Source organism: Pteropus alecto, unplaced genomic scaffold, assembly GCF_000325575.1.
Source record: "Pteropus alecto unplaced genomic scaffold, ASM32557v1 scaffold166, whole genome shotgun sequence".
Lineage (NCBI taxonomy): Eukaryota > Metazoa > Chordata > Mammalia > Chiroptera > Pteropodidae > Pteropus > Pteropus alecto.
In genome coordinates, this window is record NW_006439757.1 from 2,951,427 (window position 1) to 2,966,545 (window position 15,119).

The window sequence follows — 15,119 nt, forward strand, 5'->3', positions numbered from 1 at the left end:
GGCGGTAGCCGAAGGGACACTTGATTTTATCTGCATTATTTAGATTTTCATAAGGAGAATGTATATATTAATTATGAAATAGAAAAATAAAATATTATGATAAGTTTATCATATAAAGTGCTGAGTAACAAGTACAGAGAGAAAAACTAGTTTAACCAGAAGACTGTCAAAATAGAGCAAAAACTTCTCCATCAAAACGTGCTTAACTTGTGGCTGGTATTAATAGACAGAAGATAGCTTTTTCTCATTTTTCTTGTTTGTTTGTTTATATTGTTTAGTGGTTATACATGTAAAACCACGTTCTCTAAAGAAGAAAAAGCCAGATGCAACAGACATTTAAGTTTTGCTGCTCCACGTAAAACCGTGACAAAGAAGGGACTTTGTCTGTCTTTTATGTTTTTATATGATATAAATATATAAAAATATATTTTATAGATGAAGAAATAGAGGGAAGTAAAGAGACTTATAGTCAGACTACTCATTTTAGCAAAGTTTGGTTTAGAATGTAAATGACTTGATTCATAATATAGTGCTTTTATTTAAAAATTTTGCAGAATTCATGATTTGACATCTTATGAGCAAATAATTTGGGAAAGTTTCTAGCAGATTTCAGAAATTAGCTATAAAATGAAGCAGAATTGGAACCTTCTGAGTTCTAAATTACATCTAAGTTATTGAGCACTTGACCTTTGTTTAAAATGCATATATCTAATAAAACTTATTTTTAAATGGACAACTGACATAGAAGTTGAAAATAATACACATGGTATGTGATTGTCATTTAAAATATCCCCATTTTAACTTTGTTGTAGCAGTAATTTAAGACTTTGTGCATCCTCTAGGATAATCAAATATTCAGATTTTCTAGAAGACCGCAATTTAAAATATTTAGTCCCAATGGCTCTCCAAATCATTATTAACTTTCAGAAATCCTAGACTTTTACCCCACTCCCATATCCCAGACTGCATCTTATACCTAGATATGGCACAATGCTGGTTTTCCATGGGTCCAGATGTTTTAAACGAAAGGGTGCGTAGTTACTATAATCTGGGCCTCATCAACAACTTCCTGCTTCCTCTTATTTTTTGCTTAAATATTACAATTCCCTTTTTCTAGTTGTTAATTATTTAAAACATTCTTTTAAAGCAAAATGCCTAAAAACCCACACTTTATATAGTGAGACCTAGCTGCTTCTGCCTCTCTCTGACAGAGTTTTGGGAAATAACTCTTGTTGTCCAGAAATTACACCTATCTCACTTGATGAACAGAGCAAGTTCACATAAACAGCCCATAGACTGTCTTGTCACTGTGGTGACTGTGATAGGTACACCTGAAAATTTGTCTCAGATGTCGAAGGCAGGTGAAATAACAGTGCTTTGTATAATTAATCTAAGTGCATAAATGGAGAGAGTTAAGAGGTGTGACTGATTCTGCACTGGTAATTTTTAATTGACTGTGAGGAGTAGAGGGAAGTTGGCTGGAGGTTTCGAAGGAGGGGTTGGTGTAATGAGAACAGCTGGTAAAACTTAGGGCATTCAAACAACAGCGGCAAGTGAGAAGTATTCTACAAATGACCAGAAACACTGTGGTACCTTTTGTTTTCAGATGCGAATCGGATTGCATTCTGGGTCAGTTTTTGCTGGAGTTGTTGGAGTTAAAATGCCCCGTTACTGTCTTTTTGGAAACAACGTCACTTTGGCTAACAAATTTGAGTCCTGCAGTGTACCACGGAAAATCAATGTCAGTCCAACAACTTACAGGTACTGCTGCATTGACCACCTGAAATCTATTATTTTATTATTTTATTGGGAGAAATGGTATCTGGTCAAGGAGTAAAGAAAAACTTCCACTGTATGTGGACATCTGCCCTGGGACTGTTGCTGCTATTTTTGGATTTTACTGCCATCAAGCTTTCATCCAAATGATCATATTTTTCCAAATTGTTTTCCTTATAAATTTTTATCTTTATTGGAAAATGATTTAATGAACATTTCTAACTCTGCAACACTCTGTGTTTATCTGGAAGTTTCTTTAAAAAGCATGGGATTTGTATTCAGAAGACATGTCTTACAAGTTCCAAATACAAGGCTTACCAGATGTGTGATCTTGAGCAAGGCAGTTAATTAATTCAAATGATGTAAAGGATATGATTTAATTACCATATTTAATAGGAAATGTTGGGCTGGTGTGGACAGAAAACTTTTTAAATTTGTCAATCACCTATAGTTTTATACATTTTTATTTATTTTACCCTTACAGTTTTATACATTTTTATAATTAATTTTTACACATTTCATACGTACAGAAAGACATCTAAGAAAATACAACATCCATGAGGCCGATACCAGTTTTAACAGACATCAACATTTTGCTATATTTGTTTCACATCCCTGTTTTAGAAATAAAATATTGTCCCCATTCATTTACTATCTGACATGCTAGACCTCCATACCCCTTAGGGCAGTAGTCTCCAGCCTTTTTGACACCTGGGACCAGTGCTCCTGTGAGAATCTAATGCCTGATGATCTGAGATGGAGCTGAGGCGGTGATGCTAGCGCTGGGGAGTGGCTGCAAATGCAGATGAAGCTTCTCTCTTTCTCCCCCGCTACTCACCTCCTCTCCTGAATTCATCACTTTCTAACAGGCCACAGACTGTTACTGGTCCGTGGCCTGGGGGTTGGGACCCCTGCCTTAGGAACATCTGAGAACACATACATCCTGCAGACAGGTAGGCTCTCAAAGAGAGAGGCAATAAGGCACTTAGAGCAATAAAATATTTCGCTTCTGTTTACCAGGAAGGACCATGGACAGAAAGAGGCCAGAAGTGTAACTCTCATTTAACTTTCTCCTGATAGAAAAATAAAGCCAAAGAAAAATAGATTTCTACCAAATCTGTTCATTTCCTTTTATGACTTGCCTTGAATCCACTCAACATTATATTTTTGAGATTTTTTTTTCTTGAGGAAATATCAATCTAGTTTTTACAAATCTAGTTTATTTATTTAAACTGTTTCTAATGCTGTGGTGTGCTGGTAAACCAGCTTTGGGGAGTGAAGTGGAGAATCCCTGCTGACTAACATTTACCAATTTCTGTAGTGTAAATACTTTTACCATGGCAGGTTTTGAGCCACCGATGGCTTGCAAATTCCTCAGTATTTTATAGTTGGCTCTCACAAGCCAGTATGAGCCAGATCAAACATGTCACTATATATGCATGTGATAGAATATGTATTCTAGAATATGAATAAGCCAGAATCTGTCTTCTACCCATGGTTAATTAGAGTATATTCTGTTTTTTATTATTATAAAAATGACTTGATAAATATTCTTATATATATATGTCTCTATATAATATACCTATACATGGTATTCTCAGATCATGGGCTATACCCATTTCAACTTTACTAAGGATCAATTAGCTGTTCAAATTGGTTTTACCAATCTGTATTCTACCAATGGTATATGAAGGTTTCTTTTCCCCAAAGCCTGATATTATCAGACTTAATCATTGTTAACAATATGATGAGTGTTATGGGACATCTTATTGATGCTTAATCAATCTTGTGTAATTTATTTATTTAATTTTCACAACTGTCTTCAGAGACATGTACTATTCTTCCCATTTTAAAGATTAGAAAACTGACATCTTTGCCACTATTTATACCTAAATCTATCAGTTTTAAGTGTATCTTTTTACTGTGGGATCTGTGTCTTTTCAGTATATATTACCAAATACTATGCCTTTTAAAAAATAGACAATTAAAAATATTTATGACTTCATCACTAAAGCATCATTTCATTAGTTTTTATTTTGCAGATTATTTTCATTGATATGCTGATAAAAATTAGTTAATAGAATGTTCGCATGTTGTATTCTACTCAAGATCTGTTATTCTTGAGACCTAGATTTCTATTCAGTTATTTTTTTCAGTACATAGTGTCACAGTACCAAAATCTAATGCAGCACCATCATTTTATTTCATTTAGATGTGGCATCACAGACTGGTAAGTAGAAGGCCATAGTCTAGTTGGGTAAATGTGATGAGAGATTTTCTGTAGAAGTTGGTTTAGAGCTCAGAACTATTCAACATTCTTCATCCATGGACTGAATAATCGATTAGAGATATGCTTATTAACTTTGTGTTTGACAGAAAGCTAGGAAAGCAAATGAGAAGAGGAGCTGGTAACTTAATCAATAGGATCAGGATTTAAAATGAGATAGATTAGTATAATGGACAAGTAGTAGCAAATAATAAAATTTCGTAGAACAGATGGATTTAAGAAGGAAAAATATTGCAAATACCAAATGGGAAGTAGAGTGTCAGTATGTACAATTAAATCTCATTTTAATCCTACTGACCTAGAATTGTAAAAATTCGATTGAGAGATCAAAAGTTATTCTTACATTATTATATATATACACACACATATACATATATCTTATGTAAAACTCTTCCTTCCCAACTTCTTTCCCATGATTACTTCTCAGTAATATTTACGAAATGAATGAGTCAATAAATGGACAGTGTTTTAACTCTTTCAACTTAGGAAGCCTTATTCTATAACATTATATTTATGTATTTTGTTTGCTATTATTAGACCTTTGGATTATTTTCCCCCACTACTGTAAGTTGCGCTGTTATACAGATTATATCTTTGCAAAAATATTTTATAATTCGTTTTTCCTAAGATGAGTGAAATACATTATTTGGTAGAATTTTTTTGTTACTGTGAATTGAATCTTTATTGTATTTCTGTGAAGATTTTTTTAAACATCATTAGGATTTTGTTGTCAATCGCAGTGAAGTGGGTGTTTTATTAATATTCTCAGGAATAGTCATTTAGTTATGTTGTCTTTTCTTGAGTAGACAGTTATGTCAGTTGTAAATTTTAATGGTAACATTTTTATTTTAATCTTTCAGATTACTCAAAGATTGTCCTGGTTTTGTGTTTACCCCTCGATCAAGGGAGGAACTTCCACCAAACTTCCCCAGTGATATTCCTGGAATCTGTTATTTTCTGGAAGCTTATCAACAAGGAACAAATTCAAAACCATGGTTCCAAAAGAAAGATGTTGAATATGGCAATGCCAATTTTTTAGGCAAAGCATCGGGAATAGATTAGCAAAATATATTCCTGATTATTATTCTTTGGAGTTTGACTCCTTGGAGCATATGTGGAATCTCTGAAAGCACTTTAGGATGCACATGGCTAAAGAGCAGTATTAAAATTTAAGGAGCTAAGTCACGATCTACTTTTTTTTTCCACTTAACATGACAAAAATGTATTCACTTCAATACTTCAACCCTTCAGTGAAAATAAGAAAAAGAAACCTCAAAAAGTGACTTTTGGGGGCCATTCCTGTTATATAACAATCACGTATTACTTATACTCAAAACTTAGCACATCGTACATATATCAGGTAGTTGTAGCGACCTGTACAATGTGATGGAGTTACTTGCAATCTTGTGTCTTGGTGGAATGCCATGGTTATTAAAGTGTATTTGTGATAGTGTTGCCTTAAAAAAGCTTTTAAATAGAAATTATAGTCTTCGATACCATAAGCTCTTTGAACCTTTCAACTCTGCATTTTATTATATTTCCTCATATAATTTTTAGCATATGTAACAAATAGATTGAATTTTTTTGTTGTACTATTCTTTTTTTTTCTTTTTTGAGAAAATAAGCCATTATGGGTTAGATGCAATCTGGATATAAAATAGATCTTATGTAAATATCAAAGATTATTTTATAAGAATATTCTTCATAACATATTGTGTCATTAACAATAAATATTTCCATTTGTTTTGACTTTTTTTTCCACACATGGTAAAGGCTATTTTAATTCATATTAGCAATTTAAGTCCTATTCATTTTTTGTGTTATTGTATTCAGGATAAAAGAGGATTACAGCTTATATTAAAATGCAATAATATCATTCTAATTTAATTCAACCAGAAGCAACATGAGAGTAAAGTAAGCATTCAGAGAACATACCATAAAGTACAAAAATAAAATATTTACACACACACACACACACACACACACACACACACACACAGAGTAATTTGGGTTTATTTCAGCAGACATTCTCCATTGCCATGCTGAGCCATAAAAGAAAATCGAAGTTCAGAATTGGAAAATAAGACTTGTTCTTTTTTTCTGACAGTATATTTTTAAGTGTTTGTGTTGAACACTTTATTGTGTGTTTATGTCCTAAGACTCATCACGGATTTTTTTGTCTTATTAGGTACACATCTGTGAATTTTTTATTCTAATTGAAATATCTCAATGATACTGTTTGAAGAGAATGTTAGTGCTGAAGAAAACAATGCTGTGATTTCATTATGGAAAATTTAAAACATTTTTCTGGAGCTTGAACTTTAATTTTTAATAATGTTAATCTAAGATCTCTGGTGTACTAAATATCTTGCAGAGTTTGGTTTAGGATAAGGATTTGAGAAAGAGAAAGATGAACATTATAGTTTTTAAATCAACATTAGCAGAACCATAGATAGGCTGAACACTTTTTGGGGAATTCTAAGAAGTAACCCAGTTAAAAATTTTTTAAATTATCTCCACTAGTTCCCAGGCTACCCCATGGTGACCTCAGGAATAAAAAGTAATTACTGATTGGCCTCTAATATACCTAGGGTACTACTTTAGATATTACAATGATTATTATTAATTAAGTGATACCTCAGTGTCCTAAAAGATGAATTTGTCTCATTAAATTCCAATCCTATTGCAGGAAAATACCATAGGCCTTTGGAAAATATAGTTTCATAATTATATAAAAGTAATAAAAATACTTAAAAGGAAAATAAACACATACTTTTTTTTCCCCGTGGAACAGAATCCTTATTATAGGGATAATAATAGGAACTACAGGAAATTAAAAAGCATAAAATGTCTTTATCAAATATTTAAGCAGACTATAACTTGGCAATAATTTGTGTTCTAAAAGTTAGTAAGCCAATTAGAATTCAAAAAAATTTTCTCTGTGTGTTTAGAGAAAAATGCAAACAATCTGAATAAAAGCTATATGAGAATTCCTGGTACTATATCTGCAACCCTTCTATAAGTGTCACCAAAAATGTATTTTTCCAGATAAATTAAATAATCTGTGATAGGCTCCCCAGGCCAGCCTACAAAGGCTCATTATTGGACCTTAAGCAAGATGAACATACAGTATTTTCATGAGAGAATACATTCAAAATCCACAACTGGATGTTAAAATATTTAAGCAATTCCTTTTCCCTCTGTCTTATCCAATTTGGAGGATAGAGGTTATGAAGACATTTTCAGACCAGACCACTGATGGTAGCCAGGGGCAGAGAACTGAGAGGTAATCTTTAAGAAAGTAAGGGACCAAAATAGGAGTTCCGATTTAGGAGTAGAATTGAGGATGGAAAAGAGAATGGACAGAGAAGGTCTATGACTGGTGTAGGGGCTAAGGGTTCTGAATCTTGTTGCCATATTATTCTAAAAAATATAATGTGGGGTCCCAAGCCTGCTTCCTATCAGCTTGTTTTTCCTGAGAATTCAAAGAGCTGTTCCTTCTGTTCTGATTTTATTGTTTCCATTCATGGCTTCTGGCCCCATTATTTTGTATCCAGTATACAAAATAAATTCATTTTTCATATATATTTTTCAAGCAAGCATTCAGTTCCACTGCAATTGTCTAAAGACATTTATATCGAGAAGCAAAGAGAAGTATAGAGTTAAAATATCTCTTCCCATTTTTCCTCATCTTTTTGTTTCCATCTAGATTTTGTAAGAAAATGCAAAGTTTGAACCTAAATACAAATAGATTCACTTACTCATTTTCATTTATTTATTCATTTCTTGAATGACTGCTATGTGCTGAGAATAATGCTGTTTTTGGAATTCAAAGATCAAGTATGGCCCACTTTATCAAGAAAGGAAAATGAAGGATGAACATAAGATAAGTAATTACAAAATTCTGTGCAGAGACTCAGTGCTTGGAGAAGCGTCTTGGGCTTAGAGGAGTTCAGTAAGCAGAGGAAGAAGGACTTGGTCCAAGCAAGTAAACAAGTATGCACAAAGAAATGGAATCTCGGAGATGTGTAGTGTATCTTGATGGCAAGTGGCCTGGGATGAGTTCGCAGTGAGAACAAGGACAGAATGACTATTTGGACACAAATCATAGAGGGGGCTGTTTGTGATGTTAAGGTGAATGATTATTATTAATCATCATTATTATTAATTACCATGGAGCCCTTTGTTCATAACAAATCTTACAAGAGAAAAAAAAAGCTAAAGAAAAAAAGTAAATCATTGGCTTCTGCCTCCCTCCCAACAGTTTTAAAACTAGTAGGCAAGGGAGATGTCAAATGTTAAAGGAAGAAATGGTATGAAAGGTAGGGTCAGAAGCAGCAAGGATAATGACGCGTACTGACTTGCAGAAATGACCAAATGAACATTCTTCTGTATCGCAGAAGAAAATGACTCATGCTATATCTTGGGTATTTTACTATAAGTAAGAACATGAAGCTGGATGTCTGGCATGGGAATTTGATATTGCTCTCCCAGTCATTAGTCCTTCATATCCTTTGGTAGGAAGGAAAGAAGAGTTTGCTTCTGCATTTTACTAAACTTTCCTCCAAATTCTTCTCCCTGATATTGCCTGTCATGCCAAGGCAGACCCTGCCAGGCCTGTCCTATGGTTAGGTTAGAAGCAGCCATAGGATGGAAAAAGGTGTTCCATGGGAGACATAGCAAACGAAAGGATGAAGGGGAGTGTTTTCTCCACATAGTGCTAGGGAGATAGACATGGTCCCCTGAGATTCCCCAGCTGAGAAAGTGCCCAAATGGAACTTTACATACAAATCTCGAATGAAGTCGGGGGCTATCAAATGCTTGAAAGCCACATTAAGTCCCCGTTAAAGCAACAGTTAATAGTCCCAAAGAGAATAGGTTAATGAACTATTGTAGTTTAAGTGCATGGATTTTGCCTGGATAAATCACTATTTATAAGTGAAAAGGAATCTCTTTGATACATAGTTGTTGGGGTGGCTTGATAGATCGCTACCCTTCACTGAACAATAAAACATAAAGAGTTTGTTTTGCCTGATTGTACACTTTGGTGCTATTTCACTCTTTAGATATCTGTACTTAGTTAAATGAAGGCAGACTTGAAGGGTGGAAGCATGAGAGGATATGACCCATGATTTGAGAGGTGGGAGAACAGTGCCTGGACCAGAGCCCTTGCAATTCCTGTACAGAAGGACTTAACCATCTCCTGCAAAACAAAAAGTCAGTGCTGCAGGGATGATAGAGAAGTGCAATTCCTTTGTCTAATCACGGGCTAAAAGCAGGGACAGCTTGCTTTATTAAGCAGAGAATTCCAAAATGCAATTTTGAACCTAAGCCTACAGTTTTATAATGCATGTCTTTGTTGGGATTTTTCTCAAGTCCTGAGAAATCTTGGTATCATCTGAGAAGGGAAGAATCACTCCTGTTCTGAGAGCCATGAGCTTGAGAAGTACTTAGTTCCTTGCTGAGTTTCCTTCTCTTTGCTTGTTTGCTTCCAGATTTTACATACACTGTGGTTCCCTTTTAAATCCTCCTTTTATTATATTTATGATGTATTATACTCCTCCGGTATTCTTACTTTAAGCCACTTAAAACATTTTATATTTTATTGGCATCTAGCTTTCTCTTTAAGCGGCTGTGCTCTTAACCTGCCATGTCTGCATCTGTTTTGGCAAGTTCACATGAACTATACACTTTTTCATCCAAAACTGTTTTCTTTTTTCTTTAATGCTCATTTCTTCCCATATTCAGTGCATGATAAAAAAAAAAATAGCAAAGGCTGTATATGCATAGATTCTAGTTTAAAAAAAAAAAAACAAACTAAGCTAAAGGGAGGAAGAAGTCATATTCTGAAAGCCAGGCTTTTTTTTATCATCAGTGCAGATTTTTTCCATCATAATAAACTTAGTTTCAGGAAAACGTCAATATTTTAGATTTAAACATTGGGATAGAAACAGGACAAAAGTTAAATGGAAGATCCAAGACTTAATCTCAAACATTCTGATAGAAGATTTTGGATAAGTTTGTGCTGCCTTTAAATTTCTTAAGTATTTAATGTCATAATATTAAATTGCCAATAAACCTTACAGATTGTGAAGAAATCTGCTTGGCAGAAAAGTACTTCGCATAATGCCCAAATCTTAAAGTAAGATGTTTGTTTAGTCTGAAATGTTGCCAAACCCATCTGTGTTTAGGAAAGAACTATGAGGTGGTCCCAGAGAAAACTAGAAACAGAAACAAAAATGCTGTTACATAAATTGGACAATCTAACATACACACCTGGAATAAAAGGGACAAACTGAAGCCTTTTGGAAAATTATAGTGACAGTGGTCATGGAATTCGGTGCCTTTAGAAATGATGATGCCCCTTGACTCAAGGATGTGCAGCACCCAGACCCTGTTTTATCACAGTGAGCTGCCTTCTTCCCCAAACAACTTACATCTTGCAAAACTGAAGTGAATAAAAATATACTAGTACTTGAGAATTTACTGCTTCTTCACCTCTTCCTGCATATAAATTAAAGACACCCTGCAAAATCTTAACATGGAAATGATATTCACTAATCTTGAACAGTGTTCTCCAGCCTTTTAGATTCCTGCACACTATGAGTAAAATAGAACATTGACAATATATTATAAATGTAACATGTTTATAATACAAATATTAACATTTATGCTTAATAAATATAACACGCTGCTTTCAAGCTGAATATTACGATATAGTAGTAAAGCTTATTTTATTTTTTTAAGTGAGTGTGACTATAAATAGGAATGTTAGTATTTTCTTCTTTTACCCCAGTGTATCATCTTTATATTTTACTTTGGAAACTGCTACAATTGGCCAATGGGTCTTCGGTTTCATTGAGTCACATATCGCTTTGAGAACTGGATAAAAGATACAGACCATCACTCCTTCAAAAATGTGCATATAACCTTATAACCCAAGGCATATATTTCTGGAGGTTTAGGAACTCTCAGGAGTCCACTACTCGGCCATGCCAGTGAGGTAGCACAGACCCTCAGACTAAGAACATGTTATTTGGAGGGACAAAAATAATAAGGTTGAAATGAGAATGAATGGGAAAAAGTCTGTGACTTTTGGTTTGGAAGAACCATTTTTGGTTTTTGAGGATAAAGAAAATTTGCGTTTGTGTGTGTGTGCATGCATGTGTGCGAATATGTGTGTGTATGTGTGTGTGTGTGTTTGCTCTTTTCTGTGGATCGATTCATGGGTCTTCATATATAGGCAACTAAAGTTTTCAGTAAATAGCATATCTCTCAACATATTTTTCTCTGGCTTTTGGCAAATGTGCATTGCTATTGATACTCCATTTTTTTTCCCCCTAATTTAAATATTTCATTTTCTCTCTGTGCAAAAGAGGACGGCTATTGGACCTTGCACTGAAAACCTTGACACTAACAACACTCCTTTTATTATAACTTTCACAGTTGCTTTAAATAACATGTTTATTTTGAGTTCTGCTTCTGGCAGAGTTGCAAAGTCTATCAAATGTTATCCTGTGTCTCAGAAGCTTGTTAGCTGCCACATAAATATTGTAATAAAGGTGTTTAAATAAAATTCTTCTTAAAATTTAAAACGAGTTCTGTTTGAAAAGAAAAGTGAAGCATTGAATCGAATAAAAACAATATTGTTCCAAGTCATACAAATGTATTTGTTCTGATACAGAGAAAGGAAACTTCCAAGATAACTGCGTGGAAACACAGGACCCATAACCTTGTTTCAGGCTTTTGCTATGTACAGATCAATGCATCCAAAATCTATTTTCAAAAGGCTATTGTTAATAGCTCATGTGTATCCTACACAAACAATCTGTCTTTTCCACCCCATTTCTTTAGCTGTTGCTCGCTCATTTTATGGGCCTAATGTATACCATAGCCTGGTGGCATGGATCCATAGGACAAGTTGGGACAATTGCTCTTAGAAAGTGCCACCACAAGCAAAAACTAGACTCATTTATTCCTATGGAACTGGAAACACTAATGTCCACCAGCTTGCCAGGAAGCAGCAGAGGGGGCATCATCGACTTGTGCACCCTAACTGAAGTAGGTTCCACTTGGGGGATTCTGAGAATGGTAAACAGCACCACTTTCTTTCCAAGGCACCATGTGCAACCTGGGGCTGTACTTCTTGTGTGGAAGCCCAGCATTAATTTCTCTTTATTCTGAAAACACCGCTGTGTACAGTTGGGGTAGGAAAGAATAAAGAAGGGACACGAGCTCTTCAAGTGTTTAACGCAGTACTGTGATCATGAGGCCTGCAGATGACTATAGAGATCTCTCCAAAATAAGGCCATCCTTGATTACTCAGAGAAGCTTCCTGGATGGATAACTGACTGATTATTTATGCAAGCGCTGTAAGCTATTGTCCCCATGATTGGAGTCATAGTTAGAATGGTGCTATAAAATTTCCCCTGACTGGCTGAAGTCAAAGACACCACCCAGGCCAGATCGTACACCATCAGGTTAATTACATCTGGGATAAAAATAAATGACAGTTACTATGAACCTGCGCCAAAGAGTAATACCTAAGCCATAGACTAGAAGATGAAATGGTAGAATTGGAATCTAGAGAAGTCAATGAATTAGCCTACAGAGGTTTTACTGGATTTACTCTTAATTGTATAATCAGTATCGTTAGCACAATCCATGATAAGTAATGTCATGATATTTATTCACAGACTCATCACTGAAATGTGACTCATCTTCTCCTCTGGATATTTTTTTCCTACCCCAAAGAAAATGGTTTTGTATGCTGCTCCCCTTCTTTCCCGGCTTTCTGGCTTCACTGCTTACTTTTTCTCGAACCTCGTTCTCAACTCACAGGATGAACTACCTCCTACTACATATTCTTGATGCTCAAATGTAATGAAAAAAAATGGAAAAATGAATTAGTGTTGGGAAATAGGCCAAGGATTTTGATGATAATGGAAGGAGGGTTTCCAGCCGTGAGAATACAGGTAGGAAAAAAATCTTTAGGACCTGAAATGCATCTGCCTTCAAAAAGAACAAAGACACATTTTCGACTCCTCAAGTCCAAAACTAGTAAATAATGCTATTTCTTTGTAAAAATCCACACACTTGTATAATACATACAACTGACTCAATAACTTTTAGATCACTGAATAGAATTATACATAATTTATGTTTTCTCATTTTTTTATTGGGATAATTACTCAATATTCATAAGTTTCTTTTCTGTTTAAGTCAACTACAACTAGTTTCTATTGCTTTCAATGCAGAATTATGACTGATGGAGAGACCAAGAATTTCCATGACAGTTAATCCTGGGATCCTGGAGACACATCCTTCTTTCAAAGAATGTTGCGGCCATACATTGGGGGAAGCGGGGCAGTGTCTTACATTATATATAAACTACATCAGTATGATTCATGTGTGAAACACAAAACGGTCATCAGGAGAACAAGAGATAAGTACATAAAGTAACAGGATATGTGCGGAAATAAAGTGGAAGACTTTCTACTGTTGACATCTCCAGAAAATTAACATAGATGTGTAACTTATATATATGTCTCATGTTATAACAGCTTGGGCTGTCATAACAAAATACTGTCGACTGGGTGGCTTAGACAACAGACATTTATTTCTCATAGTTCTGGGGGCTGGGAAATCCAAGATGAAGGTGCTGGCAAATTTGGTTCTTGAGGAGGCCCTTCTTCCTGGCCTGCTGTGTCCTCACATGGCAGACTCTCTTTTTATAAGGACACTAATCTCATCATAGGAGCCCTATCCTCACCCTCATAACCTCACCTAAACCTAATTAGCTCCCTAAAGCCCAAATACCTCCTAGTACCATCACATTGAAGATTAGGTAGGGCTTCAACTGATGAATTTTAAAGAATACAAACATTTTATCCTTAGAAGGTCTTCAAGAAATCTCAAAATTTGGTTCAGGAAGAATATTCAGCACACACTATTAGTATCTTATTGCTGCTATAACAAATTACCAGAAACATGGTGGCTTAAAACAACACAAATTTATTATTTTATAGTTCTGGAAATCAGTAGTCCTAAAATCAAGATCAGCAGGGTGGCATTCCTTCTGGAAGCTCTAGAGAAGAATCCTTTTTCTTGCCTACTCCAGCATCTACAGGCCCCCTACATTATTTGGTTCATGGCTCCTTCCTTGCATCACTCCAGAGCTGTTGCTTCATCACATCTTTTCTTTGACACTCCTGCTTCTCTCTTATAAAGACCTTTGTGATTATATTGGGCCCACTCAGAAAATCCAGGATACTCTGCTCATATCAATATCCTTGCCTTAACTACATGTGCAAAGTCTTTTTTGTTAGGTAAGGTAACATATTCACAGACTCTGGGAATTAAGACAAGGACATGTTTGGGTGGGGGAGGGGTGGGCGTTATTCTGTCTACCACAACATACCTAATGTGACATAGGTGGGAAGAGCTACGTCACAGCTCAAGACTTTCCAACTCCGTTCACTCTACAGTACTTTTTTGTTGTTGTTGTTGTTCAAGTGAATCACCTTTATCCAGGTTAGACTGGAAAAACAACAGATTTCCATAGCAAGCCCAAAAAGTAAGTCTGAGTAACCTTGGAAATTATGGCCAATTATTTGTGGTCTTTTTTACTGATTTCTTGGCAGAGATGAAAATGAAAGCAACAGGGTACAAAGAAGAAAGAAGAGCAGCTCAATCTAGTGAATGCACACTATTTTGGTAGCTAGAACAGAAAAACATACCTCAGGGTGATTTGATTTTCATTCTCTTAGGAGAATAGAATGGAACAAATACGAGCTGCTTTATTCTGCTGACTTTGGCTCTGATCCGGGGGTTGGACAGATAATAAAAGAAGGTATCAGGAAACCATGGCTTATATTCTCTACAATGCCATTTTTGGATTTAAGGATTAACTTAACTCAAACACAGCACCTATGAAATGGACTCTTTATGTTATTATAAACACATTTCTTAAATGGATCATAAAGTTCACATTTGGTGAGCATTTCAACCAAAATGATAAGGTTTAACTGCCCCTGGGTGAGACTATAAGAAAGTA

General features: G+C 35.1%; 1 protein-coding gene across 9 annotated transcripts in view; it reads left to right on the plus strand.

Moving 5' to 3' along the window:
* GUCY1A1 (guanylate cyclase 1 soluble subunit alpha 1) overlaps positions 1–10,542 on the plus strand; it is a 52,470-nt gene extending 41,928 nt beyond the window's left edge. For 8 of the 9 annotated variants that reach the window (XM_015593287.2, XM_015593284.2, XM_006916987.3 and 5 more), the window contains 2 exons: positions 1,607–1,761; positions 4,924–10,542. In XM_015593287.2, coding sequence (XP_015448773.1) covers positions 1,607–1,761; positions 4,924–5,125 — 357 coding nt within the window. In that variant the 3' untranslated portion in view covers positions 5,126–10,542. The remainder of the gene's footprint in view (positions 1–1,606; positions 1,762–4,923) is intronic. The other variant, XM_015593291.2, reaches the window with a different exon arrangement.
* Positions 10,543–15,119: the final 4,577 nt, after the last annotated feature.